Below are 26,289 nucleotides of genomic sequence, written 5' to 3'. Positions count from 1 at the left end.
ATGAGGAAGACGATGATGATGATGAGGCTCGGCTAAGCAGAGCTCCCCCTCCGCCCCGTCTGATCCCCTGCAGACAACCTGTCGTACATCGAGCACATCTTCGAGATCTCGCGGCGGCCCGACCTGCTGACGCGCGTCATCGAGTACCCGCACCACCGTGCTCAAGATCTCCGAGGACGACGAGATCGACACTAAGCTCACGCGCATCCCCTCCGCCAAGAAGTACAAAGGTAGGGCCCGCGCACCGCGCCCCACGTACAGCAGGGGGCACCGTAGCTCTCCTCTGATTCGTCACTCCCAAAGGGGTCTGAGATGTTGAGTTAAGTTAAGCAATGAGTTAATGTTAACTTCTGAGACTGCACGTACCGGTAGCTTGGAACCAGCAGGTGCATGATAGGAAGATACACTGGGTTTTCTGTTTTTTTACGGCGATAGTCTTCCGGACACGGAGAGATACTCATTAGAGCAGTGGTTCTCAATTAGGGGTCCGCGTACCACTAGGGGTACTTTGGGGAATTGCAAGGGGTACTCTGCAGTGAAATTTCTAAAAAAATATATATATGATAGATAACTATTTAAAGCTGGGCAATAGAAAATAGGGAAAAAGGAAAAGGGGTTGAAATGTAAATCTGAATACAAGGAGAAAGTTTAGTATGTGTGTGCGCTTGGATTGGGAATTTAGTACTAGACTTCTGAAGCGATTAGCATTGCATTCGGAGCACACTAGGCCTACGTTCGTCGTTGCTTATGCCAACCGGTCCCGTTAACTCTTCTTAAGCCAGAGTGTAGTCTACTTTCATGCCCAAGTTTCTGTGTAGTAGTGATTTTTCTTTTTCTTCTTTTGAAAGATCGAAGCAATGACGACCTAATCTACACATAATCAACCAGTTCTTATCCCCTTTCAATTGATGCTCAGCCATATCATGTTTGTTGTGGTTCTGCCGCTCAGATTATTTCCAGTTGAGACCAGTTCAGGTGAACACTATTTTCTGTGTATCTCCACCTCTTTTTCAGACATCATCCGCCAGCCCTCTGAAGACGAGATCATCAAGTTGGCCCCCCCACCTAAAAAAGCATGAGGTCACAACGCCACTGCGACCTTTGCACCTTGACCTCCATCCCTGGCCTGTCTAATCAACTAACCAATCAACCAATCACTTCTCTTGATATCTTAGCCCCGCCCCCTCCCGATCTCACAGCCACGCCCCTCCTCTTCACCCCGGCACATATACAGCCACACAAGTCTCCTTAGCAACCAACAACCAATCAGAATGCTGCAACGCGCACCTAATCAACCTCATTGTTCTCCAGCCCGAACGGCAGCAGAGTTTTCGAGAAAAGACGTTCCGTCGAAAGAGAAGGAAAGAAGGACGGAAGGACAGGTGGACAGGACAAAGGGAAGAGAGAGAAGTCTGTTGTCCTCTTCCTTCATCCAATGGTTTCGTTCCCATAACTTTATTCCATAGCTATTGTGTTAATGGCGTGTGCATGTGTGTGTGTGTGTGTGTGTGTGCAGAGATATCAGAGATTCAGTTGGCAGTTGTTCAGCTATCCATCTGGAGGACTCTCTTATTAAAACAATAACAGAAAAGGCTTCAAAAGACATTAAAGTGATGTCAGCCCGTAGACAGAGGCTAAACAATCCATTCATGAATCAAAGCAGTTATTTTATGTTGACGTACTTTAAGAGTCAGGGTGTGGTAAAATAAGTAAAAGGATGCAATTCATGCCTTAGTCATGAAGAATATGTCATTCTGAACAAAGGAAACAATAAAACAAAAGACAACCTTCAAGCTTAGGCATCTTGAAATGTACCAAGACACACCCAATACATTTACAATAAGGCCAGATACATTTATGAGAAGAAGTAATTATTGTTTGCTTGGCTCAACAGTTTTAAATGTCTGCCGGTACATTGTAAAAGTACTATAGCCCTTTTAGTGGACAAATATAACTATAGTCATCGGTTTCCCAGCATGCTTAGTTATATGAGAAGCTGTTTCGAGGGTGTTTCTTTCTTGATTTATCATACTGACCATAATTCTCCTAAAATAATAAACCATGGTTTCAGCAGTTTGGAAAAGTACTCGGCCTCTTCAGATGTCGTTTAAAATAAGTCCAAAAGTCCATATGAGACATCAGACAACATTTAAAAACGTTTTTCTAAAATATATCTATTTTTAAAGCCAATATTTGCCTTGAGCCTTTAGTCACTCCATCGATTGAGAAGTCATGTGCTTGAGATGGAGAATTCATCTCACATTCATCTCACATCTATCGTTTCACACCAACAACACCATCATTTGTTTTAATTTTGAAATACCAGATGAGTTTACACTAGACATCACAGAGAAAAGGTTTCAGGACAAGAGAGCTGGGAAAAAAACCAGACCAAAACGCCTAACATAACGCAAACTAATAGATTTAAAGTGGTCCAACAAAGACAACTGTGTTATCCAATATATTGAATTGACCTTATTCATGGCCCTACAGGCTTCTCTCGACAATGATAGTCTGACTGGGAATTGTAAATTGGAATAATAATTCCAAACTTAAACTAAAATTATACCTCTAAATAGATAGATAAAAAACTATCTTTACAAAGAATATGTGAAGATGTAAAAAACAATGTGAAATACATGTGTGCCCCATATAAAGTTGGATGTGTACCTTGGACCATGGGTTATAATAAGAAAATTATATTTTGAAAAATACATTTTTAATGATATCTGCATTATGTGTGCATTACACGTGTTCAGCTAAATGCTGCTTGTCACGTCTTTGGTTGCACAGAAAATTAACATCCCATCAGTAACCTCCCACCGCACGAGAGAGAGAGGGATGTGCATCATGAAGGAGGTTACTTAATAACATTAAATTATTATATTGAAACTTGTACCGCGTGAAAGAGCGGCTTACAAACCACTGACTTGGCCATCCTGGTGCATTGTGGGATGTCTGGACACCAACCAAATAGATAATAAAGACTGTTGAAGTTAAACTATGATAACTGCTGTTTGAATCACTGTGCATCTATACTCCCCGCGGTCAAGCCTTAGCAGACGTCGTGACATAACTTATCCGCGGCGTAGTTTGTTTGTTTGTTTTTTCAAACAAAGAATTTGTCTGAACTGTGAGAAAGATTGCGTCCAATGTTGTCCTGTTTTGCCTTTGACAGACACATGGCGTGCATTCCTTGAAAGGAAATAAAAATAATAACAACAATAATCCACTCACCTTTTTAGACAGTAGTACGTTTATCTATACTGGAAGTCTGGAACGACAACGAAGGACATCGTTGTACGTGGGTGTTTCTCAGATATGTAATGTGGCTCTATTTCAGTGTTAAAGTCCCATGTTTGAGAATGGATTGATTACAATCACAATGTTATGTTAGATAATGCCCCTCCCAGTTAGTAGGTGGGATAGCATTATTGAAGTCACTATCGGTCCCCTCTGACTAAAGATATATCCCAGTTATGTTAAGCTACGAGCTAGCTGAAATGTAGACATTGCGACTTTAATACGAAAAACAAACAAAAAACGCATAATCTCTGGTAAGGTCAAGGTAGATTGCACCTCCCCCCAAAAGAGCTCATGTTCCTTTCAGTATGTATATGCAACAGTTATACCTTCACCTGCTCCCAGTGCCAATGACCAAGACTTTTATTTTGAAGCTTCCCAGTAGCTGTGATCGGGGATGTTGTATTCTGTATTGCTTGCCATATATTGTGTTGTACTATTGGATTGATTTGTATTTCTATGCATTTAAGTTGATGTTATATATGAAGCCTTTTGCTCTGCTTACGTTAAAACGTTACCCACTAAATCGAATGGCTGGGATTTTATAACTTGTAAAGCAAAGGGGGTGAAACCGGTCGTCTGTCCGCTATAACTATTTTCTCCTGTGTTTTATAAATGGAGAACGTCACAGGAGTTGTGCATCCATTCATTCAAGGGCAAAAACATACCAAACTAACCCACCCATCTAAAATGTCTTCAAATCCAAGACATTTAAGACACTTTCAAATTCAATTAAGTGTCACAATTCATTCAATTTTCAATTTCTTGGCAGCGACAAATTAGCTAACTATTTCTTTCCTAAACCATGTTACAAGTATAATTTTACAGTCAACTGTTTCTGATTATGTTAAGGGCATGTATTTATGACATTTTATGTACATACTCCAGAAATCAGATTAATTATTAGTTCAGAATATGCCTATCAAGGGCAGACAGAGTACTGCCCAACTATACTGCGTCTGCTGAATAAAAAACTCTCCCACTGCAATCTGTGACACCACTCGACATGGACTCGAACCAGAAGCAGTATTTTATTCACTGCTATGACCTGTAGCAAACAGGCATTGGTAAATAGGGACATTATTATAAGAAAGAATTCAACAGTTGCTGTTGAACAGTGACTTACCATGGATATATAACACCAAGGCGTTTTTATTTCATAGCATGAGCATAGATGTTTTGTCTTGGGATTCAATTTGTCGTTATATTCCATTTTACACGATGTTTAAAATGCTTTTTGAATAGCAACTTAGCAACTAATTTCAAATGTATGTGACAAATCTCCGATAGAGCCCTATTCAGTGGACTGTATCAAGAAGGCTGGTGGGTTGATCTGTCCTTCATACTCCTGGGCGAACACTCCCACTTGTGATGTCACAAAATTGGGGCTCTTTCATCTCAATCCTAATAGAATACATCTGTCATTGGTTGTAGGTGTAGTGCAATGCATATATGTTCACAGAGTCAGGGCTTGTAGTACTACAGAGCAAAGCATGCAAGGAAACATCGCAACCAAAAAATTTGACATCCAATTATGTTAGTTTATGTTTTTCAGACACAGGCTTGTGCATTAGTGTGTATCAAGTCTGAAAACATCGAGCCTACATCCAAACGTCCACTTTGAGCGTATGGGAGCCCTACCCAAACTTGTTCTCCATTGTCTAAGTCTTGTTCTGCAGCCATTGCACATAATGTATCAACATATCAGCTGCAAACAATGTAAACATTTGGATTTCAATGTACCAAGTGCACCCTGACTGAGTACATAATAACAACAATAACTAAGAGCTATATATAATTGTTCAAACTATACACAGCATGACAATAGTTACCAACGATTCTAAGCAAATCCCATCCACCAATATCATTCTCCCTTAAGCATAACAGCCATGCTGTTCCTTCGGACTAGATTGTACAAATGGTTTGTGAATATATATATATCAATGTGTTTTGTAATTGATTAATTTATTTAATGCCTCTATGTTGTTTTTTAGGTATCCTGATTGCGTACTAATCGGAAAACAATTATTTAACGGGAATGAAAATATGTTTGCTTATCTACAATTAGACCGCCATTATTAGACCTTTTGAATTCAGAGCAGTCAGGCTACAGCGCTAATAATGTTATCATGGTTTTATCGTATAATTATGCTTTGCCGTGGTCTCTATTGTGATCCACCGGGTTCCTCTTGCATCATCTGAGTGTTCACCGGGTGTTCGCTCAGTCTTGAGGTGTTAAAGGGGACATATCATACCACCAGGTGTGAGTGTGATTAGCCATTACAAGCCGTTTTCAAAATGTGCAGCATTGTGACATCACAGGTAGGCGTGTCCACCTAGATGTGTGACGGATAGATGAGCAGTGTTTGCTAGTCTACTGGGTAGGCTGGTAGACTGATCTATCCAGCACACATCTAGATGGACACGCCCAGCTGTGATGTCACAATGCTGCACATTTTCAAACCTGCTTGTAATGGCTAATTACACTCACACCTGGTGGTATGATATGTCCCCTTTAACTATGGGGCACTAAGTGACGCTAGGCAACATTAGTTGGTTGTGGTAACGGACAGCTAGTGGATTTGGAAGCATGGATTTTTCATTTTTTTCTGGATACCAATGGACCAGTTCCTATACAGTGTTTGAAAGAAATGATTATGATCTCAAAACTAGTAGGATATAGATATCAAAGAAAAACAGGTTAAAAACACATGAGATTCACAACTTCTAAACGTGGCTCGCAAACTAGATCTAAAAGTGGCTAGCAAATGCCAGTTGAGCTTTTGAGTTTTTGGTTCTAAGAGGATTTTAAATATTAAATATTAAGGAATTATGTTACAAGATTTCAAGAAGGCTCAGGAGATAACGATAGGAGAAAGAAGAAAATGATGTGTTTTGAGTGGCTCAGTCAATGGCAGGTGATGTCACTTCCTATTGTATGTATGACTGGTCCCTGAAGTTTGATTTTAGTGATTTGCTTACAGTTTAAGGAGGTGGTGTTGGATGAGATAAATACATGATCAAACGTGGCAGGTATTGCACAGAATGCTGTAAAATAGTAGAGGTAGCGTGAATAGAGTTGTGTTGTGTTGGGATTTTGTGAGGATCATGAATGAGGCTAACATTGTGCAACTTGATGCTGGCCTAACCACTATAACCACTATAAGAAATGTTGGGTAATCTCTGCTTTGGTGGCGAGACATTGAATAATCTCTTTTGTCGCCGGACTTTGCCAGGTCTGCCATTGTTTAAAGCCTCCTGTTTAGGTCATCTTCTTTTCCAAGCAGTAGACCGTAGACGTAATTTTGACAACTGACCGGAGACTAGGATCATTGGTAGTGCAGTGGTGTGTAAAAGATTGATCAATTGATACCCAGCGGCATAGATAAGTTGCTTGATGGACAGATGGATCGCTTTGATTGGTTGGTTAACGTGTGTGTTTGACTTAACTCTAAGAGGACAGCTGTTACATTCTGTTGGATAGATTACAAGGGGAACTTAAACTGTTTTAAGTCAACCAGTAAAAAGCATTTTATGCCCAAAATGATATTGATTTTAAATGAAAATGCAATTAACTCAAAAGTCTGGGCCAAGTCAAGCAAACATGATTAATAACGATTATTTCTCCTTTGTAGAAAATTCAAATTTGTATCTGTGTCAAAGTGGCAATTATTGTAACAGGGATTTAAAAACACATTTCAACTCTGGTAATGAGGAGGTTAGAGCATATTTCCAATACTGTAATGGGGATATTAAAACATATTCTATTGTTGAATTGTGGATATTAGAAAATATTTAACACTTGAATTTAGTTTGAAATCCATCTATTCCATGCTGTTCAAATTTGCTCGTCATGTTTTGCAAGTCACCTGTCAGGCAAGTCACACGTTAGTAATGTCGATGGGAAGAACAATAAAAACATGTGGTCAAGTGATGTCTTTCGTTTTCGTTGTGAAGTTGGTCAGATCGTGTGTCTAAGTTGGTCATTCTTTAAAAGAAAATCGGCAACAGCTCAGTTAATGCATCCTCAAGCTTTTACGTTTGTCAAACTCTTTTACATTAACCCACTGGAGGCCATGGCAAAAGGCTCAATACATGTTTAAATGGGTTTCATTGAAAGAGAATAAATTCAAAGATGTATTTTACACCTTTCAAACGTGTTATTATGATGTACATTGTTAAACAAAGTCCTTCTGGTGTGGCTTACCTATCATGGTTTAAATGAGACTGAACTGAAATGCTGTTTTGTCATTGTGCTAATCTGAATATAAATATTATATTATATATTAAAATATATTTGCTAACTGATTGTGTTGTCTGGAGCAGTCGTCTTTCAATTTAATACGATGTATACATTTTGGAAATACTTAATTTTACTTGCACATTACACATTGTACAGAGGTAGTTAAACAGATTAAAATGACTATAACTATATTATTCTGATATACTGTACTTGTTTCTGTAGCATATTTTAATGTGGTTATATTTCTGGTTCATGGCAGATTCCACAGTACCACAATAGATCCTTGAAACCAATTGTAGCTTTGAGCTGTTTTTTTAAATAATTCCTATAAACAGGGTTATCTTGTAGGCCAAAAGTTGCATGCCCATTGCAAATCTTCAGTATGTTTGTAACATTACATAAAACATTCCTCCTTTCTTGTCTATCGGCTTAAAAAGATTGAATCACAAACGTTTACAACTTAGACATGTTGACATTGGGCTGGAAGTCTGCTGGAAAGATGAAGCTTCATCGATCCTGCTACGATTTCTTGATTCATTTGACACGTTGCTACTGTCCTACTGAACTTCTATCAAAAATGAGGAAAAGTGAGCCAGTTTGTTTCAAGTGCAATCCAAGTCTAATCGTTGGGTCTCTACAGTGGTGGTGTGCATATGGAACATCTCTTTTATTGATGAGTCAAGCCACACTTAAAGGGGACATCTCATACCACCAGGTGTGAGTGTGATTAGCCATTACAAGCCGTTTTCAAAATGTGCAGCATTGTGACATCACAGGTGGGCGTGTCCATCTAGATGTGTGACGGATAGATGGACACGCCAACCTGTGATGTCACAATGCTGCACATTTTCAAACCTGCTTGTAATGGCTAATCACACTCACACCTGGTGGTATGAGATGTCCCCTTTAAAGGGCTGGACAAGGATCAGTGAAGTAGAACACCTGTCAGGAAACCTGTTCCAAAGAATGATGTGCATGTTTATGAGCCAACCCAGGTATTAAAGCTTCCATGACAGCTTGTCACAAATTAAGTTTCGTTTTCCCCTCAACCAAACGGTTGAGGGGAAAACGAAACTTAATTTGTTCAACCACTCGATCATGAAATATGCAGGAAGGGTTTAACCTTGAGGGTTAAAATGCCAACATGTTCACCAATATCCAAATGTAGGTCAAAAGGATAGGTTAGGCTTCGAAATGACTGAACCCATAGACACAACACCTTAAAGGTCGGGCTGCACTCTATAACCCTCACTACACTCCCCTGCTGGCATGATGACGACGACGACGATGATGATGATAATGAGGAGGAGGCTCGGCTAAGCAGAGCTCCCCCTCCGCCCCGTCTGATCCCCTGCAGACAACCTGTCGTACATCGAGCACATCTTCGAGATCTCGCGGCGGCCCGACCTGCTGACGCGCGTCATCGAGTACCGCACCACCGTGCTCAAGATCTCCGAGGACGACGAGATCGACACCAAGCTCACGCGCATCCCCTCCGCCAAGAAGTACAAAGGTAGGGCCCGCGCACCGCGCCCCACGTACAGCAGGGGGCACCGTAGCTCTCCTCTGATTCGTCACTCCAAAAGGGGTCTGAGATGTTGAGTTAAGTTAAGCAATGAGTTAATGTTAACTTCTGAGACTGCACGTACCGGTAGCTTAGAACCAGCAGGTGCATGATAGGAAGATAAGCAGGGCTTTCTGTTTTTTTACGGCGATAGTCTTCCGGACACGGAGAGATACTCATTAGAGCAGTGGTTCTCAATTAGGGGTCCGCGTACCACTAGGGGTACTTTGGGGAATTGCAAGGGGTACTCTTGTAATTTCTGAAATAAAAAATATAAAAGATAACGATTTAAAGTTGTAGTATGTGTGTGCGCTTGGATTGGAAATTTAGTATAAGACTTCTGAAGCGATTAGCATTGCATTCGGAGCACACCAGGCCTAGATTCATCGTTGTTTACGCCAACCGGTCCGAACTCTTCTTAAGCCAGAGTGTAGTCTGCTTTCATGTCCAAGTTTCTGCCTGGTAGTGATTTGTATTTTTTTCTTTTTTTGAAAGATTGAAGCAATGACGACCTAATCGACACATAATCAACCTGTTCTTAGCCCCTTTCAATTGATGCTCAGTCATATCATGTTTGTTGTGGTTCTGCCGCTCAGATTATTTCCAGTTGAGACCAGTTCAGGTGAACACTATTTTCTGTGTATCTCCACCTCTTTTTCAGACATCATCCGCCAGCCCTCTGAAGACGAGATCATCAAGTTGGCCCCCCCACCTAAAAAAGCATGAGGTCACGACGCCACTGCGACCTTTGCACCTTGACCTCCATCCCTGGCCTGTCTAATCAACTAACCAATCAACCAATCACTGTTGATATGTTAGCCCCGCCTCCTCCCGATCTCACAGCCACGCCCCTCCTCTTCACCCCGGCACATATACAGCCACACAAGTCTCCTAACCAACCAACAACCAATCAGAATGCTGCAACGCGCACCTAATCAACCTCATTGTTCTCCAGCCCGAACGGCAGTAGAGTTTTCAAGAAAAGACGTTCCGTCGAAAGAGAAGGAAAGAAGGACGGAAGGACAGGTGGACAGGACAAAGGGAAGACGTGTTAATGGCGTGTGAGTGTGCGTGTGTGTGTGTGTGTGTGTGTGTGTGTGTGTGCAGAGATATCAGAGATTCAGTTGGTAGTTGTTCAGATATCCATCTGGAGGACTCAGTCTTAATAAAACAAAAACAGAAAAGGCTTCAAAAGACATTAAAGTGATGTCAGCCCGTAGACAGAGGCTAAACAATCCATTCATGAATCAAAGCAGTTATTTTATGTTGACGTACTTTAAGAGTCAGGGTGTGGTAAAATAAGTAAAAGGATGCAATTCATGCCTTAGTCATGAAAAATATGTTGTTCTGAACAAAGGAAACAATGAAACAAAAGACAACCTTCAAGCTTAGGCATCTCGAAATGTACCAAGACACACCCAATACATTTACAATAAGGCCAGATACATTTACAATAAGGTCGACCCATTTATAATAAGGCTGATACATTTATGAGAATAAGTAATTATTGTTTGCCTAGCTCAACAGTTTTAAATGTCTAGCCAATATATTGAATTGACCTTATTCATAGCCCTACAGGCTTCTCTGGACACTAAATTATACCTCTAACTAGATTGGCTCATTGGTTGCACAGAAAATAAACATCCAATCAGTAACCTCCCACCGCACGAGACAGGAAACCTGTTCCAAAGAATGATGTGCATGTTTATGAGCCAACCCAGGTTTGGTTGAGGGGAAAACGAAACTTAATTTGTTCAACCGCTCGATCATGAAATATGCAGGAAGGGTTTAACCTTGAGGGTTAAAATGCCAACATGTTCACCAATACCCAAATGTAGGTCAAAAGGATAGGTTAGATTTCGAAATGACTGACCCTGCATTCCTGTCAGTTTCAGCGGGCGTCAACTAGATCTATAAAGATAAAGTACTTCAGTCACAGGTGCACCTTCTCCACAACCATCCAATTGGACGGATTTCAGCAGGGCAGAAGGTATGACCCAGAGGTAAGGAAAAATTAGACATGTTTTCTTATGATACCTAACTAAATGTATTGTATCAATTTCAACTAATTGTTAAAGTAGTTAGTAAAAGTAATTATGTAGCTTAATTATGTAATTTATAACCTTACATTGTACTCTTTTGCTCCATTATGTTTAATTTTTTTCTATTGGGAGTAACCCTATCAACTACGAGTGTGTAAAGAAACATATTTTTTACCCACGCATACTCAGAAATGTATACATAATTAGACACATAGATACAGATTTATTTGTATATTATTTTGAGTTGCATTTTAAGCTTAGAGTGACTTTCATACATATAAATACACATACATATATGTATATATACAAACATTTATGTATACACACACATATATATACACATATATGTACAGATATACATATTTACATATACACATATATATATAGATACACATACACATACATATACATACACACAAAGGCAAAGAACAAATGTCTCTTTCCTTCCTGTTCCCTTACTAGGAACGAAGTAAGAACAAAGATGCCAATCCTGGACATTCTCGATGAAGATGCCTTTGAAAATATAAACCCAGATATTTCACAACAAACAGAAGTCAACTTTTACCGCGGGGCTCCGCCCCAATGGTTGAATTTCTACCTTGATGAAAAAAACAAAGCTGAAGAACGTTTCACTAAACGGGATGGGTATGATGAACTTCTTAAACAGATTGAAGGGAAATTTGGAGGGATTACATATGTACGTTTAAACCACAAGCCAGGGAGTGGTGGCACCACATTGGCCATGCAGCTTCTCTGGGACTTGAGAAAAACATTCAAGTGTGCTGTTCTAACCGACCCCACCTTAGAAAGCTCGCTGATCGCGACCGCTGTGATTGATCTCTACGCTGCTGGAGAATCAAAGAAACCTACTGTGCTTCTGTTGGTGCAGGATGGAAAGGTGCACATTCTCCGAGAGAGTTTTGTGGCAGAATTGTCTAAAAGGAAGATCGATTCAGATAAACCCATCGTTATCATAGTTAACTGTGTGAGAATTGCCCACATCAATGCTAAACACTCAAAGAAAGATGGAGTGGTTAACATCGTCGACCATCTCTCTGTTAACGAGGCAGAGCATTTTAAGAGGAAAAAAAAGTGGCTTCTGAACAAGTACACCAAGGAGAATGGTTCACCATCAATCCCTGGCATTATTCCAACAGAGTTCCATGGCTTCAACATTATGCAAAGCGATGACTCCAAAGACTACGTCCAACGGGCATGGGTTGCTAGAGGGCTTCCAGTCAGCAATGAGGGTGTCAAGTTAATTGCTTGCCTGTGCCTGTTGAACTGCTACGTCCCGGGCTCTTTCATTCTTAAGACTGACTGCGAGAAATTTCTCAAGACTGATACTGATGACAGTTCATTTGAAAAGAAAATGGGACCTTTCTATCACCTAATGGTCAGCTTCAATACCAATGGAAGTGTTGGACAACAGGTCCTCCGCATGGCTCACCCAAAGATAGCAAATCAAGGCACTGAGATACTGCATGATAGAGTAATAAAGAAAAGTGACATGGCACGAATCTTGCTGCAAGAGCTATGTACTGGGGACCATTGCCTGTTGCTATCTGGGTTCATTAAAAAGCTGCTCACAAAACGACAAGAAAAAGGAAAAGGTAATTGGAATCCAAAATTTTCCAGATTAATTTTGAACATTCAGAAATCGACTTTGAATGATGAGAATGTGTGCTTGTTGGTTTTAAAAGAGGCAGTCAAAAAATTTCCTAAGATAGGAACCTACCCCCAGACACTTTCTCGTTTCTATTACCTAGTGAATCAAGACTTCAGTAGTGCAAGGGAATGGGCACTGAAAGCAAAACAAATCGCTCCTCTCAACTCCTTTATCGCGGACACACTGGGGGAAGTCTACAAATACTATCTGTACAGAAAAGTCAGTAAGCTGAAGTCTAACCCAAACTCCTTGACTGAAGTCTTGGACTTAGCAGAGGAAGCCTTTGCAGCATTTGAACAAGGAGAGATTCTTGCAGAAAAGGAACAAGAGAAAAGAGACGGTTTGAGCCAACAGTCAAAAATCTTTAACTACAGGCCGAAAATTGCTTACTTGCAAGTTGCAAACCAGCTCTTTGATTGCAAGAGATTGGAAGCCACCGCAAATCAATATTCCAGATATGAAAATCTGATATCCAATATCTCTAATCAGATAGAAAAAAGAGCAATATTCATTAACAGGTTACTGAGTTACACACAAGAGAGCTCAAATAAAAAATACCCAGAATATGTTTTGAAGGAGGCCAGACAATGCTATCAAGATTACATTCGTGATGATTGGCCGGAGGGTCTTGAACGAGGACACACAGAAGACCGGCTCCGTGAGCTTCATCGGAACTGGCCGAATGACACACAAAAAACAGGGTTGAACTTAAAAAGTAAGGTCAAAGACCTCAAGTCCTCCTTCCAAGAAACATATGAGAAATATTTCAGGTCCAGGTACCTTCTACCCCTCCTTTATCTTGAAAAAAGTCCCGGAATCAAGGCCAGAGTTCGCGGAGAGGTCCGTTGTTACAAAGTGTATATCACTGTGGGGGATGAGGAAATACAGCTGGATGTGGATCATCCCAGCCTAGCTCTCTTGAGGTCTGGGACAGTGTTCTTTCACCTTGGATTCACCATCAGAGGCCCTACAGCCTGCGACATTCAGCCAAAGGGTGTCGATGAGGAGACAATAGCAGGTTAGAATTTTTGGTTAAAATGTTTACACATCAAGTCATCATTCATGTTGATGGGGAGGTTGATTTTCTGTTGTGCAGAAAATAGAAAAAACGTTTGAACTGTATATTTCTTGAAAGAATTGTTCTTATCGCCCATGCAGGTGTTCTCCTGTGAAAAGCCAAACATGGCGGCTGACCGTGTAGACCTAAACCAACTGTCCCCCACACAAACCAACAATATTTTAGATTATTGCTTGAATGTTGTTTTCTTTTGGTTTTGAAGTCTACCAATTAATTATTTTTCTTGAATTATGCTATTTATAGATTTTTTTCTCTAAATAAGTTTTTCATTTTAAACATTACATCTTATTCTTTTTTTTAAATTATTGCTTGAATGTTTTGTTTTCAAGTCTAGCAAATAATACATTTTCTTATGAATTATGTCATGTAGGCCTATTGATTTTTTATCTAAATAATCGTTTTAAACATTACATCTTATTCTCATTGAATTTACGTGTGAAGATAGTTTATATTTTGATGTGCATGCGACACTGGCACACCGCTACAAATAGGAGTTAGACAAAAAATGTACAAAGTTTTTTTAGATTAATGCTTAAATGTTTTCAAGTCTAGCAAATTTCTAATGAATTATGTCATGTATTGCTTTTTCTCAAAATAATCATTTTAAACGTTAAATCCTTTTCTCATTGAATTTACGTATGAAAAGTTTATATTTGGATCTGCATGTGACACTGGCACACGGCTATACTGTAAATAGGAGTCAGACAATAAATATGTTCTTTCTGAATAGATGAGTAATCAATCTGAGCAGATGGCCAACTGTAAGTCTCTGGGTTTGAAACTCCAATGTCTGCATTGTACCCAGCAGCGGCGCCAAAGAATTATGATCGCGGGAGCTACAGGGACTAGATTGATTATAGCAGGTGCCAAATACATTTTGTCGCAACAAACATACCAAATAATACTACACACTATAATATGGTACGAAACAACCAATCCAGTCCAACAACAAGCAGCAACGGTCATCGTCACTTGGAATTATGATTTCATAGTTCAGTTTTGTTACCTATAAGTCAGTCCGATGTCTTCATATAGCTATATAGATATATTAATATGGAGATCACAGCCATGGTCGCCAAGTGCCGCAAAAGATCCTTGGAGTGTCGGCGGAAGCGAGGCAGTCGTGGTTGTGGGGGATTTGGTGTGTGTGTGTGTGTGTGTGTGTGTGTGTGTGTGTGTGTGTGTGTGTGTGTGTGTGTGTGTGTGTGTGTGTGTGTGTGTGTGTGTGTGTGTGTGTGTGTGTGTGTGTGTGTGTAGGATGGAAAGGTGCACATTCTCCGAGAGAGTTTTTGTGGCAGAATTGTCTAAAATAAAGGCAACTCTCGGGATCATGCGGTGTATAGGCCACGAGATACAACAACTCCTATAACCTGAGCAATTATTTTAAAAAAAATTATTGTTGAATATTACAATCACAAAATTACTAGGAGTTTTGGGAGGAAGGGGGGGCTTGGGAGGAAGGCCCTATGTCAGAGCTTTGCTAGCTGTGGCCAGAGACGATCCCAGGGTAAGCTATGAAGGCCCTCTAAAACCTGGTCACAAGGTTTTCCAAACAGGAAAGGGAATTGAACCAATCTATGCTGGCCGGCCTCATACACGCGGCGGCCACCTTGGTTCTAAACGCTAAACCGCCCAATAGCCGTACAAACTGTAAGGTAAGGCAACCAGGTAAAAGCAGCGCGATGAGCGGAGAACGCAAACACCACAGACGACTCGAGGGAACCATTGTTTCGGGAGTCGGTACAATTTATTCAACTATCACAACTAGTCACCATCAATACGTCGCCATCGTGGGACTAAAGGGCTCACAGCAACAACATGGGGTGCAGGAGGGAAGAGGAACGAGAGGAATACTGGGAGTTCATTTTGCTGAGGCGGGGTGTGTCGTGTTACGGGTGTTGCCGGGGCGACGGAGGATGTTCCGCAGGACTGTCAGTCCCGCTGGTTCACCTGCGCCATGAGACCCTCCAGCTGAGGACGCGCCTTGAAGCGCTCCAGGAAGTCCCTCTCCACGTGCTGAAGGGGGGGGGGGAGATCAGTACAGTGGCGTTAACACTCGATTTAAGGGCTCATGTCATGCCACCAGGTGTGGGTGTGATTAGCTGGTATAAGGCGTTTGAAAATCATTCCTTCCCTGTGCTATAGTGACATCACAGGTGGGCGTGTCCACCTAGATGTACGCTGGATAGATCAGTTTACCAGCCTACCCAGTGGACTGTAGCAAACGTTGCTCATCTATCCTTCATATATCTGGGTGGACACGCCCACTAGTAATGTCACTACGGCACAGGGAAGGAATGCTTTTCAAACGGCTTGTACCAGCTAATTACACCCCCCTGGTGGCACGACATGAGCCCTTTAAGGAAGGAGGTCGTCCTCAACGTCCAATCATAAACGAGGACGCTCACAGAGGGCGGGACAGCGGTGGGGTAAGGGGTGATCCCACTCCGTGGTGATAAAAGGGTACTGGGTTGGCCGTGTACACACTCACCTCCTTGACTGAAAGCTGAACGCCTTCCGGTTGGTTCTGGAGAACCACGTCCATGAAGGTGGGGCATAAGGTGGCGGTCATGCTGCTGATCTACAACAGGGAGACATTTTGATCGCAATGTCATGTTTTTGTTCAAACAATCTCCAAAGTAATATAATCGAGTTGAAACCATTTATTTTATTTTTATTTATTTTTTAAGTATATAATTTTTTATTCATTCAATGTTTTATAGAAATTGCAAAAATGAAGAGCTGGATATGTTTTTTGTACAATACTTTTAATTTGAACTTTTTCTATATGAACATTTTGTCCATTACTGCTTTGCGATGCCTGTAAAGTGTCTGCTGAGGAGTCAAACCCACCTGGACGATCCTCTCGTGCGTCTTGAGGAGGGCGTCGATGTACATCTTTGTACCTTGCTCCTGCATCAGCATGACCTCTGAGCTCTTGGTTGGTAAAGCGTAGCTGCATGTGTTGCATTTTCGGGTTGACAAGAGAATTTAAAAAAGGTCAGGATTAGCCGTTACAAGACGTTTGGAAAATCTGCCTCTTCTGACATCACAAGTGGGCGTGTCCACCAAGATGTCTGATGGACACATCTAGGTGGAAACGCCTACTTGTGATGTCAGAAGAGGCAGATTTTCAAAACAGCTTGTAATGGCTAATCACACTCGTACCATGTGGTATAATATGTCACCTTTAACAACGACAGAGCTATTGGATTTGGAAAGAATGTTGTTGTTTGATTGGCCACAACTATCCATTCCAAAATCTACCTTATTGTGATATCATAGGTGAATGGTGTGACGATAGCAGACTTTTTTAATGGCTTGTAATGGATTAACAGCATCACACCTGACGGTATGATAGTTGCCCTCCAAATGATAATTATTGCTGGCCAACAACAAACTGGTGAAACTTCTAAATTGACAGTAGCAGTAACAGGTAGCAACATATACACATGACCAATATAAGGATTCACAGATAACAGTATTAGAGTAAAACAACCAAACACCAAAAATAAAAAGCACAGGGTCAGCCCCATCTCTGGGTGAAAACAGATCATTGCAATGGCCGTTTCTGATCAGAGATGTCCCTAGCCAAGCCAGGCACTCGACCAGTGACGTACAGACATCAAATTCGGCCCAGAAGAGGAACTGATATTACAATGTCCGACCGTTGGACACTCGTCCATAGAGGCCTGCCGGGCGCCAGCGGGATCCTTCAAGCGCCGTGCCTTTGGACAATTCATTATTCTGCCTGTTATGGTGAGTACGACTGGATGCCTGCATATCACAGTGACTGAATGCCGGGACTCTCCTTACGGTTAACCGGCCTGCACCCCATTTCAAATGTTTTGCCGGTATGCATGTATGTACCTATGCATGTATGTATGTATGTATGTATGTATGTATGTATGTATGTATGTATGTATGTATGTATGTATGTATGTATGTATGTATGTATGTATGTATGTATGTACCTATGCATGCATGTACCTATGCATGCATGTACCTATGCATGCATACGTACGTACGTACGTACGTACGTACGTACGTACGTACGTATGTATGTATGTACCTATGCATGCATAGGTACATACATACATACGTACGTACGTACGTACGCCAATTATGGCACTCCTGATCATCCCTTGAAGGAGGGATCCCCCAGTCTGCATTCCTTCTCAAGATTTCTTCCTTGCTGATTAAGAGAGTTTTCCCTTGGCCTCTCGGGGGGAGCAAGGGTCAGGGGGGTTCCATACATATATGGCCTGTTAAGCCCTTTGAGTCTGTGCTTGTGATTAAGGGCTAAACAAATAGAATTTAATTGAATCACAAACCTTTCGGACACCCTGACGCCGAGCCGGTTGCAGAGGTTGTGGATGTACTGGGAGTAGTGCTCCACCACCGTCATGTCGTAGCCCGACACCTTGACGCTCAGAGAGCCGTACTCCGTGGCGGTGGATCCCCGGATGGGCTTCATCTGAAGCTTGTCCCGCTTCTTCCTGGGCTGAAAACAAAACGGGTCAGACTTTCGGCACTTTTCATGCAACGCTGCAATACAAACAAGTGTGTAACAAGAGGAAACACAGAAGAAATGAGTGTTAAAATAACAGGTGAGTCAGAGTCACGTAACATTTTGAAGTTTTGTCACTTTCAAAGCACTCCATGGAAGTTATTCAGAGACGCTTGAAACATCGCTTTTTTTCAAGTAGGTTCATATTTTTAGGGTGTGTATAGTTTGAAAAACAAAGATCCACACTCAAAAGTGTCCTTACGCATCGCAAAACAACAATACCACTGCAACATAGGAGAGCACAGCAAAATCATTGAAACACAACACATTCCCAGGCATCACTTCAGATGGGGAAACTCTGCAACCCTGTACAAAATAACTCACCACTTCTTTGGGCAACAGATATTTCCACCTGCCGATGCCATGTGTTGGCATCGTTCTGTACTGCCTCTCATTCGTAGGAGCAAGTCCTGCATAGAAGACAATATACACATAAACACCACGCATAGCCAAATAGCTAACGTTTCTTCCTTTGTATACTTACTGCAAAGAGGGGCAGGCAAAGATGACGTGACCCTTAAAAAAAGAATAGAAAACAAAAAAAAGAATAGTATTTCAGAAATCAAACCAAATTTCAAACATATCATATAAATTAAGTGCGAGAGAAAACACCTCACCTTTGTAATAAAGCTGATGCTGTATTGGTCAAAATTGATTGTTGTGTGAGGGACACCTGCAACTGGAAGAAACCAAAAACACACTCAATGTGTTAAAGCTAGTATACGTCAGTTCTATGTCGGCGCCTTCACATAGTGACTTTAATTGTCGGTGCCTTCACATAGCCTAGTTTGGTTTTTAATCAAATTTACCTGTGCGAGGAGGCGATTTGTATGATCTTCCCTACTCTGCCTCTGATTTTCTTAGCCTGACGATTATGTTAATCGCGTACTCCGATGAAAGAACAGTTAGATTTGACTGTTTTGCAGTCTTCTGCAAACTATACATGAGAACTTTGGCCTCGGGTTTTCTGTCTGAAAGCCCTTTTGGACAGAAAGCCTTGAAGAGGTCAAGTGTCGTATTATAAAGTATAGTATAAAGTGAAAAACCATAAGCAGGGAGGCAACACCAGTACTTGGTTAGGGTTAGACCACACAACTACTAGGTTAGGAGAAGGGCAGATCATGCCTTAGCCATCCTAGGAAACAAAGCATCGCTGCCGGGAGAGTTGAGCAAAGTTTCATGCTTTCAACTTCATATTTCGTCGCCCACATAATTGTAATGACATAACGTAGAACCGACGGTATGATACAATATATAACGTTACTGGGCTATTCGACCAAAGAACCATGAATGGGAGACGTCTACACATACTGATAGTATTAACGGTAAGCTAAGCATGAATTTAGGTCAATAATCGTGTGTTAAAAACCAGCCCTCACAAGCGTAACAGCATTAGGCACTGGTCTGCCAGCTCTATTTTGACCTCTAACAAGGAACAAGAAACGTTGACCACGGTACCTGTCGAATGAGCAGGCTCATGGCTTCAGACACGGGTTCCCCTGTTGTCACCACAACTATGAGCTCACTCAATGTCAATTTTCTGTTCTCAAAGTTGCATTATCCAGGTACTGAGCTGTCCACGAACCATCCCCGTGCATCGCCGAAAAGCAACAAGCTGAAGCGCGTACGTCTGCAATTCCGTCCGTGTGCGCGCATTGGTTGAAACATTGGCTGCAGCCTTTGGTTCCTTCTTGTGGTTGAGTGTACAATACCAAAATAAAATGTATGAAAGCTCCCAAGTTGTTCTTGAAGGACAGTTGTGATCATTCAAACGCTTTATTTGGGAATGGTTTCAATACAGTGCCTTACAGTATTTAAGTATTTAAACAAATAAGCTCCTGTACTAAAGTGCAAAACCCCACCCTCACCTTTTTTTTGTTAACATAGTAGCTGCATAGAACCGATTCACTTTGAAAGGGAATGCTAGCCATCTTTGTATAGATTTCTGAAAATACAGTGCATAAAAATTGAGGCCAAGCAAATTATAAATTTCCAAATACCTAGGCATGCCTAAACGCACATACATGAATATGTAATTGAGATGTATGTGTTAGTGCTTAGGTGGCATTGTTATCCAGTAAGAAAAAAATGAACCATTGTTTGCCACACCTAAAAAGGATAAAAAAAAATTGAATAATTTACGAGGAAATTGAAATGAATATTAATGTCGTAAAATGAAAATTTTGTTGGTTATCCTGTTAATTGAGCAAAGATGTAGAATAGGTAAATACAAACTTTTAAAATGTTCTGTTCTGTAGTATATAATATGAAAAGTGAATAAATACTTATTTTACTTGTGTATATATATATATACATATATATATTATCTTATTTGCATGTCACAAGCATAAATATAAACAAAATAATAATATCCAACTTTTGAGCTTGTGTGGTATTTCCTTAAAATACCCATCGGCAGCATTATGCTCAAATACATTCCCATTTAAACATGCACGTGTGTGTGTATGTGTGTGTGTGTGTGTGTGTGTGTGTGTGTGTGTGTGTGTGTCAAAGCCCAACACCAAGTTTGTTTTGAGCCTTAAATTGGCAGAGGCAATGATTTTTGCAAAATAAGATTGGTAACAAAAATTACAATTTAAAAAAACAAACCCAAAACACATTCAAACGCCCCATCACACATTTCAATATTTATATCAATCTTGCAATGAAGGACTGAGGATTCCGTTGCAGCATTCCGAGAGTTATCCAATGCACACAGCTGCGTGTGTGGCCATGGCGACGCATGCTGATTTGTTAACAGGCCCTTTGCTGTAATGACCTAGGGCTGGCAACAGACTACATAAGTTAACCATCGGCCCCATCTCTCCTTAAACCTCCTCCTCCTCCTCCTCCTCCTCCACCTCTTCTTCACCCTCCTCTTCTTCGTAGTCCTCCTCCTCTGGGCTGTAAAGGTCGTCAGCCGAGTCACTCTGGTCCTCCTCCTCCTCCTCCTCCTCTGCCTCCTCCTCACCCTCGCTTCTGTTCTCATCGCTGCTGTCGTCATCTTCGTCTTCCTCCTCCGTCACCTCCTCCTCCTCCTCCTCCTCCTCCTCCTCCTCCATCCCCTCCTGCTCTCCTTCCTCGCCTGCTTCCGGAAGATGCCCTGAAGAAGAAAACGGTCAGAGGTCAAAGGTCGTAGCCCGTTTTTCCTCCAAGTCCAACAGCACCACTCGTCTAACTGGTCCCGCCGCGCTGGGCTTACGCAGTTGTTCGACGGCGGCGATGATGAGCGACTGGAGGGTCACCTCCAGGAACCGAATCATCTCCTGGTTCATGGCGTCGCCGAGGGCGTCCGTCTCCATGTCCACGTACTCGGGGTAAAACATGTTCCTCCTCAGCTGACGACGACACCTGGACACACAGACCGCTTTAGGAAAGATCCCAGGAACAGACACACGCCGTGCGCGTCAAGGCCAACCAATAGTAGCGCGGCAGATTAGGTCTATCCCAAATCATACTTAACCAAAATCAGGAACACAGAGGCATGCAAATGCTCATCGTATAACCCTGAATCATGCCAACCCCGGATCAAGCCGACGCTGAATCACGCTAACCATGACTCAACCTTACCCTGAATAAGGCGAACCCTGAATCAGACCCACCTTGAAATAAAACTAACACTGAATCATGCTAACCCTGAGTGCTGCTCATCCTGGGTCACTCTAAACCAGCCAGAAAATGAAGGTAAGTTAAATACTTACTGCTTCCTTGTAGTTTTGTATGCCTAAGGAAAATAAAGAGCATTGTAAAGTTGAATGTCTAACAGTAATATGCCATGGTATAGAAAAAACAAGGGTGAAACAAGTGCAAAGCTAAATACAGCCAACCGATTTGTTAAATAGTAAAAGATATCCCAATAGAAGAAAAAAAACACTCTGACACACTTTGATTGTTGACTTGGGGTGAAAGCAGAACAAGACTGTGCCTGATGAGGTGTAGACATTGGACGGGTTAAGCTAAAACGACGGATGTACTTTATGTCGTTAAGGACCCCCTTGAAAACGAGACGGGTCCATCTCAAGGGGTTTATTCCTAATGAGCACTAATTGAACGGCTGTGCGGACGGCCGGGTGCGTGCGTCTTGCCTGGATGAAGCGGAAGGGGTCGTTCTCAAGCAGCAGGCTCTCCATGCCGCAGCGGACCGCCTGCAGCCGGGCCTGGTCCTGGCCCACGCGCTGCAGGTTCTTCTGGATGACCCGGCGGTTGGCGTCGCTGTGGCCCTGGGCGGAGCCCCGCAGCTGGGCGACGAAGACGTCCACCTTGGCCTTCAGCTCCTCCCCCAGCGCGGCGAGACACTGCTCCGAGTCCTCCGAGAACTTCTGCATTGGAGGGATGGGTGGCGGACGGGTGGGTGAGGGTGGGTGGGAGGGTGGGTGAGGGTGGATGGATGGTTAGTTGGGGCGGGGTTGAAGGTGGGATGGATGGACACGTTAATGGATGGAGAGATTCAGAGAGGGATCAAGTCTGATCATAAATACATACAATACATTAAAAGGCCAATTTGGGCAACCAGGGGTACGGTTCTAAACTCGATCTGCGTGTGACATCACAGGTGGGAGTGTCCACTCTTGTGTGACATCACAGGCGGGAGTGTCCACCCATGTGTGACATCACAGGTGGGGGAGTCCCCCTGTGTGTGTTAACGTGGGGGGAGCAGGGAGGATTCCCCATGGTTGGCTCTTACCCGGTTCTGTCGCTCCTTCTCCCTCTGCTCATGGACCTTCTTCTCTGTGGTGGTGAACCTCCGCTCCAGACGGTACAGCTGTCTGTCCAGAGAGTCCTGGACAGATCACAATCACACCCACTTAACATATGGAAATAGGACTTGAAAACAGCAATGAGGCCTCCAATTCATAGGCAAGGAACTGCTTCACAGGTCCTTTATTCACCTCTCTCTCTCTCTCTCTCTCTCTGTCACAGTCACTCACACAAACACACATTGTCTCTCCCTCACACACACCACTGACAATAGGCTAGCCATTCACAAGGATTCCAGATGAATCACACTCGATTTTGCACACCGCACAACTAGAAGGTCACACAAATGTGTATGTACACACACACACACACTTATCAGTCGATATCATTATTATTAAGCAATTATTCATATTCATTCCTGAATATTCATCGTAATTAAAGCGATTAGGGTTATTATGATTAGTAACAAAATCAAAAAGTAAAATGCAAGCAGCGAACCGCCACTAGCATCATGCTGCGTGTGTGTGGCGGAGGCGTCTCCCGTCCGTCCGTCCGTCCACCATCAGCTCATCCGTCCCTCTACCTTCAGGTCTCTGGCGGTGTTCCTCAGGGTCTTGATGCTGTGCCCCGCGTGCCCCCCCTCGATGGTGCAGGCGTTGCACACGCACACCTTGTCGTCGAGGCAGTAGTACCTACGGGGACAACCTATGGTCAGGCCCCGGGGTCACAACATGAGGTCACGCCACGGGGTCACAACACGCAGGGTCAACCAGGAGCACATCTCTGAGACGGAACCTATTTTTTGTATTTTTCAAATTCGATCCTTTTGTGTCCATCACAAACGGAGAAAGCCCGTCCACGCTGTAGACATTTGATGTTGCAGGTTTTTATTTCACGTGTTCTAAGGGTTAACGGTCGCTTATACGAACAGACCGGCGCCTAACGGTCTATAGCCGGCAGCATACAAAAAAAAGGGAGCGACTACTTCACTAGGACTACTGCCGACAGCTGGTGACGGGGTTGAAACGTCCACGGTGGACAGAAGCATAACGACTTCAGAAGCTGTGATTCCACAAGGATTGCCAGCCCTAAGAAAATGGGCAACCACCACCCTTCTCAGATCAGATAAGGGGAGGGGGGGGGGGGGGGCGGTCTGGTACCTGTAGATCTCGTCGTGGCTCGGACACTTGCGGCTGTGGAGGTCGTCCAGGGGGTCGGTCAGCGGGTGCTCCCTGAACGCCGGCAGCTCAAGGTGGGGCCTGACGTGCTCGGCGCACATCGACACCTCACACTTCAGACACGTCTTCACGGCAGGGGTCGCCAAGGCGACGGCGGCGCCTTCGGAGGAGTCGCCCGAGGCCCCGCCGGCCCCCGCTGGCTCCCCTTGGTCCCCGTCGACGACGGGCGGCTCCGCGTCTCCGGCCCCCGACGGCGACGCGCCCGGCGGCGGACAGTAGTCGCACGGGACCGAGAGTCGAGAAGCCAGGCAGGGCAGAGCGGCCAAGGAGGAGGCGGAGCCCAGTGACGGCTCTCCCGACGTCATTGCCGTCGAGGACGACGACGCCGCCGCCGACGCCAACCTGCCGCGGCGGCGGAAGTCGTCTGCGATGTTGGCTAGCTTGAAGTTCTTCTGGAACTTGGCGGAGCAGCGGTGGCTCTCGCGGCACTCGGGGCAGTGGAAGTGGCCGCGTTGTGACGGGGCCTGGTGCTGCAGCCGGCGCAGGCAGCCCAGGCAGAAGTTGTGTCCGCAGGGCAGCAGGCGGGGGTCCCGGTACACGTCCAGGCACACGGGGCACGTCAGCTCCTCCCTCAGCACGCTGCTAGACAGCTCCGGGTGGACACACGCCATCTTGGGGGCCGGGCGAGGGACAGTTATAGTACGATGGATTATAAGAGAGAGAGAGAGAGAGAGAGAGAGAGAGAGAGGGAGAGAGAGGGAGAGACAGACAGACAGAGACAGGAATGTAATAAGAAGTTTGAGATAAGCTAATAGGGGGCTGGGAAATACAAAAACTGTACAAGTAACGAGTACAAAATACAGGTGTTGTAAAAAGTTTCTGTAGCCGAGCTGTTGCCATTGCGTGTTCTTTCGTTAGCATCACAAAATAAGCAGTGCCGCATTAATGAAGCTAGTAAACTCTTCTAAAACAATTATTACAATGATCGTCTTCAATAATCTACTCAAAAATGTTCTAATATAATTACAACCACAAAACAGTGCATCCGGCATAAGTGGAACAGTGACTTCCATTATGAATGAGTTATAGCGTTAATTTCCAGTGGTTTTATTCTGATTCAAACAACATTGATACTGAATCACGTAAAGATTTATTGACGTGGCCTCGTTAATACTGACTAAATACCTCTGAACTGAAGTAGATTATCTCTCCGAAACTAATCACAAACTCACCTTGCTCGTCTCTGGTACCTGCGGGGTGTTTCAGTCATCGGGCCTTTGTTTCTACCTCTGGTGTTTTCGGCACATGTGAGGTCGAACACTGTGTGTACGAGGTGTGTACGAGGTGCGTAAAGGTGTGTGGATACGTCCACGGGACTAATGAGAGGAGGACATCAACACGAAGAGCTGCTGGACCGTACACAGGACCGTCTGACGTCATTTCAATGCGCTCCCCGACACTATGTTGCTATGGTGATGGTGCGTTGAAGTCATCATTCACGCCATATGGGAAAAATGCTAATAAACTAACTTTTAAGAAATGAAGGTTTACGAGGACAACTGAAATAATTTAAGAGCAGCACACACAATAAAACAATCATAAACATTTAGCGATCAGTCTGGTTATCATCTGCGATTCTGTTCCCTCTCCTCGACTCCTTTGAAAAATAGTAAATTACAATTTGATTAATTGGATGTTGTCAACCAATATAGTATAAGAAGAACAAAAGCAGTGCTATTTAATATGTAGCCAATCCTAAAACGCAAGTTTAACAATAATAGTGATCTTTCTAATCGTAGTCTTGCGTCCCACATGGTATGAACGCAGCATTATGTCCAGTGTACAGTCCGCGATTGAACAATGAAGACCAATGAATGGCTGAACTGAACAATGGCTTTAACACTAACGTTAACACATGTTCAGTCGAAAACGAGTGAGGTTTAA

The 26,289-nt window shown here is 43.0% G+C and overlaps 4 protein-coding genes and 1 pseudogene across 5 annotated transcripts; 3 read left to right on the top strand and 2 right to left on the bottom strand.

The window, feature by feature from the left end:
• On the top strand, window positions 1–7,554 carry LOC307091297 (astrocytic phosphoprotein PEA-15-like; annotated as a pseudogene). The gene is made up of 3 exons (XR_013812835.1): window positions 1–31; window positions 74–230; window positions 1,015–7,554. The product of XR_013812835.1 is annotated as an astrocytic phosphoprotein PEA-15-like (transcript).
• Window positions 7,555–8,123: 569 nt separating this feature from the next.
• Window positions 8,124–10,767, top strand: LOC307091295 (astrocytic phosphoprotein PEA-15; the record flags this gene model as incomplete). Its single annotated transcript, XM_079758242.1, has 3 exons — window positions 8,124–8,133; window positions 8,904–9,059; window positions 9,772–10,767. 3 exons carry the CDS (start codon window positions 8,124–8,126, stop codon window positions 9,834–9,836), a joined length of 231 nt encoding a protein of 76 aa, XP_079614368.1. The 3' UTR covers window positions 9,837–10,767.
• A 176-nt stretch (window positions 10,768–10,943) lies between these two features.
• LOC307091381 (sterile alpha motif domain-containing protein 9-like) lies at window positions 10,944–14,626 on the top strand. Its single transcript, XM_079758342.1, has 3 exons — window positions 10,944–11,113; window positions 11,615–13,839; window positions 13,980–14,626. The coding sequence occupies exons 1-3, from the start codon at window positions 11,103–11,105 to the stop codon at window positions 13,991–13,993; spliced, it is 2,250 nt and encodes a 749-aa protein (XP_079614468.1). The 5' UTR covers window positions 10,944–11,102; the 3' UTR covers window positions 13,994–14,626.
• Window positions 14,627–15,406: 780 nt separating this feature from the next.
• On the bottom strand, window positions 15,407–20,088 carry mrpl48 (mitochondrial ribosomal protein L48). Its single transcript, XM_079758352.1, has 8 exons — window positions 19,928–20,088; window positions 19,087–19,148; window positions 18,954–18,985; window positions 18,794–18,879; window positions 18,234–18,403; window positions 16,753–16,855; window positions 16,391–16,480; window positions 15,407–15,915 (listed from the first exon to the last, which is right to left on the bottom strand). Exons 1-8 carry the CDS (start codon window positions 19,946–19,948, stop codon window positions 15,832–15,834), a joined length of 648 nt encoding a protein of 215 aa, XP_079614478.1. The 5' UTR covers window positions 19,949–20,088; the 3' UTR covers window positions 15,407–15,831.
• Window positions 20,089–20,659: 571 nt separating this feature from the next.
• On the bottom strand, window positions 20,660–25,761 carry LOC307091294 (E3 ubiquitin/ISG15 ligase TRIM25; the record flags this gene model as incomplete). Its single annotated transcript, XM_079758241.1, has 9 exons — window positions 25,578–25,761; window positions 24,328–25,016; window positions 23,751–23,859; window positions 23,154–23,249; window positions 22,555–22,788; window positions 22,171–22,193; window positions 21,672–21,820; window positions 21,441–21,572; window positions 20,660–20,664 (listed from the first exon to the last, which is right to left on the bottom strand). Exons 2-9 carry the CDS (start codon window positions 25,014–25,016, stop codon window positions 20,660–20,662), a joined length of 1,437 nt encoding a protein of 478 aa, XP_079614367.1. The 5' UTR covers window positions 25,578–25,761.
• Between the last annotated feature and the right edge of the window lie 528 nt (window positions 25,762–26,289).

Source organism: Pollachius pollachius (genome assembly GCF_949987615.1).
Source record: "Pollachius pollachius genome assembly, chromosome: 20".
Classification (NCBI taxonomy): Eukaryota; Metazoa; Chordata; class Actinopteri; order Gadiformes; family Gadidae; genus Pollachius; species Pollachius pollachius.
This window is presented reverse-complemented; position numbering and strand designations above follow the sequence as displayed.